At 47.7% G+C, this 3,778-nt stretch overlaps 1 protein-coding gene across 5 annotated transcripts in view; it reads right to left on the bottom strand.

The window, feature by feature from the left end:
- LOC119322267 (bidirectional sugar transporter SWEET6b-like) overlaps nt 1–3,291 on the bottom strand; it is a 4,600-nt gene extending 1,309 nt beyond the window's left edge. The window contains exons 1-8 of one of the 5 annotated variants that reach the window (XM_037595760.1): nt 3,089–3,291; nt 2,831–2,995; nt 2,426–2,511; nt 1,368–1,417; nt 1,128–1,233; nt 550–1,033; nt 233–449; nt 1–105 (exon numbers count right to left, since the gene is read on the bottom strand). In XM_037595760.1, the coding sequence (XP_037451657.1) occupies nt 1–105; nt 233–449; nt 550–629 (402 nt within the window). In that variant the 5' untranslated portion in view covers nt 630–1,033; nt 1,128–1,233; nt 1,368–1,417; ... (1 more) ...; nt 2,831–2,995; nt 3,089–3,291. Of the gene's footprint in view, nt 106–232; nt 450–549; nt 1,034–1,127; nt 1,234–1,367; nt 2,031–2,083; nt 2,319–2,425; nt 2,512–2,830; nt 2,996–3,088 lie in introns of those variants that run through there. The other 4 variants (XM_037595759.1, XM_037595761.1, XM_037595758.1 and 1 more) reach the window with 4 other exon arrangements.
- Nucleotides 3,292–3,778: the final 487 nt, after the last annotated feature.

The raw sequence follows: 3,778 nt of genomic DNA, 5'->3' as shown, positions 1-3,778 counted from the left end.
TACGATCATGGAGCGCTTCTCATGGGTGTGGGCGCCGACGAGCACACCGGCCACCACGGCAGCCATGAACGCTGCCTGGATGGCGAGCACGCCGAGCATCTTCCACTGCACGCACAGCACAGGCACATGGCATGGGTTAGGGGCATGCAGGAGGATCTTCTGTACAGAAACTAACGCCGAAAAGAGACAGTAGGCCGGATGAGGGGGCATTAGGAGGGTTGCACGTACGTACCCTTGTGTTCTTGGCCGCGTAGATGATGAAGATGATGATGTAGGCGCCCTCGATGACGAGGCCGATGCCGTTGATGGTGAGGACGAGGGTGCTGTTGGGGTGGACGATAGGGAGCCCGTAGAAGAACCAGAGCAGGCAGTTCATGAGCGTCGCCAGGTAGGGGTCCGGCTTGAACTCCTGCACGTCCTTGGCCTTGCAGATACGCCAGAACGTCGGCCTGCGTACGCACAAGCAGAAAACGAGCGTCAGATTCATGCCCTAGCAACCACCTTCCATCCATGTGAATACATAGCCGAGAGGAGGAGGAAAGGGCTTACACAGGGGAGAGGAAGAGCCCAAAGGAGATGACATTGCCAATGATGCCGACGATGTTGCGAGCCACGTCGGCGGAAACCATGATGCTCAGCAAGATGGATCGATCGATCGCCGGGAACACAACTCGATTGCTCGGGGGAACAAACGACTTGAGGAAGGTTGGTTATGATTTGTTTGGGGCGTGGGTGGCGGAGCTTATATAGTAGGGGGTACGCCTTCGCCTTCCCCAAGTTATATCCGATGAGGATATTGTTAAGGGTGGCCAAACCTTCTGATTTGGGTGCAGACCGTATCGAACTCCATCTCTGGCCGTGCTCCCGTACAACGGCCGGCCGTATCAATTTCTTCCTCGTCACCTAGCCAAACGATCGCCCAGCTGCTAGCTCCTCTTCCACGTAACAACTCCTACTCGATCGAATTATCCCCCGACAGCCCTACGCAAATAAACAATGTCCTCCTCTCCTGCAAGATCGAGGCAAGACGGCACTGTGGGGAGCCAGATCAAGGAGAGGCATGATAAGGATGGCAGCGGCACGGGGCCATAAAGTGCAGCGTATGTACAGATGGGTTGAGCACTCACTGCGTTTGTCCATGATCATGCCTACTCTCTTCATCCAACGGTGCTTGCAAGGTAAGAAGAAATCTGTGTGCATCACCTACCTTCAAGTGGAGAGGATTGATTTTTTCTGCAATTGTTCAAATTGGATGATAAAAATCAACTTTGCATGCTTACATGAAGCTAGATTCCTGGAAAATAAGTATTTTCGCACATAAACTGCTAATTATTAAATCCCATATGTTTTTTGTGTCCTGATCTTACCTTCAGCACCTGATTAACAGCATACGTGTCTCTGATGTCGGAAATTCGATCTGAATCATGACAAAAAAACGAACACAAAATGATTAGGAGGGACTATCTATGCATTACGAGTGCATTGGGAAGGGAAACTGTGTGCTATACAAGTTAGTGCCAATGAGATGGCGATCTCTAAAGAAAAAGTAGCTCACTTATCATCGATAGAAGACACTGAAAAGTAGTTCATAAATAAGTGATGGACGGGTCTCAATTATTTTCAGGAGGCCATCATGTTGACAAGAAAGTTGCTGCTCATCCTATTTTTACAACCAGAAAAATGCAATTCTATGAGAAAGTAAATGTAGGATTTTTTTAGTGCATCTATACAGCAAACATGTGTGTAACAACAGTTTGATTTGGATGTTAGAAGCAATGAAAGTTGTAAAACCAAAGCAGCATTGGTTAGGGTTCTTAAGAGCCGCGCTAGACTTTTCCTACATAAAACTAAATGTATGATCTGAACTAAGAAATCTGTTTAGTTTGTGGGTTGGAAGTACCATATATAAGCTTGGTCCATGTGAATTGGCACAATGTTTGGAACAAAATGAAACTTAGCAGTGCTGTTTTATAAATTGTAGACAAACTGTAGTAATTCCCAGCTAATTTTATAAATTCATCCCAGTGAACTTTTGTGTAAATTGGTCTTTCTATTCTCATATCTTGGAATATAAATGACGAACCTCAATTTTTTATGCATCGTGGTTTTGTATGATGGCCATGGCTACATAACAGCGATAGCATACATCAATTTGTGTTGATATATGAATGTAAAATGTCAAAAATTGTCTCTGCTTATTATACTTATCTACACAATAGATATGTGGAGTTCATGGTTTGTTATTTAGCTCTTCTGCAGCCCAGTTGCAATTCCTAAAGGTTGATGCAGACACTCAAAAGTGCCTCCTAGAGCAGTAGAGATGTTGTCTCTGCAACGTTAACACATCAATCGGTGTATTTGAATGTGTACACTTGCAACCTTCAAATTTAGAAGTAGCAAATTTTTTGCCGCTACTGTCACTTACAAAGAATAATGTCTCATGTGTACATTTCCAAGGTGCTTTGAATTCTGTGTAGCGAATGTACCGATTCCACTTGATCCACCATGGATCTGCATACATTGGAGATACCCAATCATCAGGAATAAATACAGCCAGGAGTCCAGGACGTTTCACCTCATTTTGCATATGAGTAACTGTGGTAACCTAGTTCGCACTCCATTTGAGTAAGCACAATTTACTTGGCTATTTCTCAGTTAGTCGAGGCATGTTGCTCTAACAAAAGAGATCTGACATTCCAACTCATCAGGTGCTCAGTGTAAGAGATTTACAGCCAGTCAGTCCCAGTCCAAGGAAGAAGCAAGTGCAGTGAATTGCTAGCCGTTTGCAATCATCACATGCAGAACAAATTAGCAAGAGAGATTTTCTTACAAGGATTCACCGAGGGAGAGGTGGCTAGCATGAAAAAGGTGGACCAGACGGTGCAGGCCACCTCGGGCTGTCAGTCAGCGACACCCCCTCCGTCACCGGGAGCAGCTTCCCTGTCGGAACCTCCACCTTCTCCACATACCCGCGGCCGGTAAGCAGCGCGCACACCTGCAACGCAACAGCATATGCGAAAAAAAAAAGTGAGGTTCAGAGCAGCAGCAGCAGCCATCACCAAATTCACCATGGGGGCACGCTGGGCACCTGGTACCGACGGCCCAGCGCGGCCCCGAGAGCGACGATGGTGCCGGAGCACTCGAGCCCCGGGTAGGGCGAGGCGGCGGCTACCGGCCCTGCCACTGGACCGTGTCGCCGCGATTGACGCCGGCGGCGGCCACCCCGACAAGCACCTCGCCCTCCCCCGGCGCCGGGAGGTCCTCGACCTCGCGCACCTGCAGCGCCTCGGGCCCGCCGGGGCTCGCGGTCGCCACCACCACCATCGTCGCGTCCGTCCCCTGCCACCAGCTCACTTGCTTTCGGCTTCTGGCTCTAGGTAGCTCCGCATGTACAGGCCACTGCTCCCCTATACGGCGGGGCTCTGCTGTCGGCTCTACTCGGATTTTTTTTTTCTTTTGACAAAGAGCTTTTTTTGAGTAACTTTTTTTTTGAGTAACTTTTGAGAAAGAGCTCTACTCAGATATACGGCCGGGCTTCTCCAACTAGATCCGGCCCAAGAAAGTTTTTTTTAGATAATCCGGCCCAAGAAAGCTGGACGGCAAAATGTGGTTACGACAAAACGTGGGATTGTAGACACATGGTTGGACACCCGCTATTTAACCGCACTTCCTCGATTCTCAAATAAGTGCACACAGCTATACCTAAAAATATATTGTATTAATAATATTCATAATATAATAATAATCTATACCTCTATCTATATCTCTATCTAATCTA

This window comes from Triticum dicoccoides, chromosome 6B (assembly GCF_002162155.2).
Source record: "Triticum dicoccoides isolate Atlit2015 ecotype Zavitan chromosome 6B, WEW_v2.0, whole genome shotgun sequence".
NCBI classification, from domain to species: Eukaryota; Viridiplantae; Streptophyta; class Magnoliopsida; order Poales; family Poaceae; genus Triticum; species Triticum dicoccoides.
Note: the sequence above shows the minus strand (reverse complement) of the source record. Positions and strands in the feature narration are given on the sequence as shown.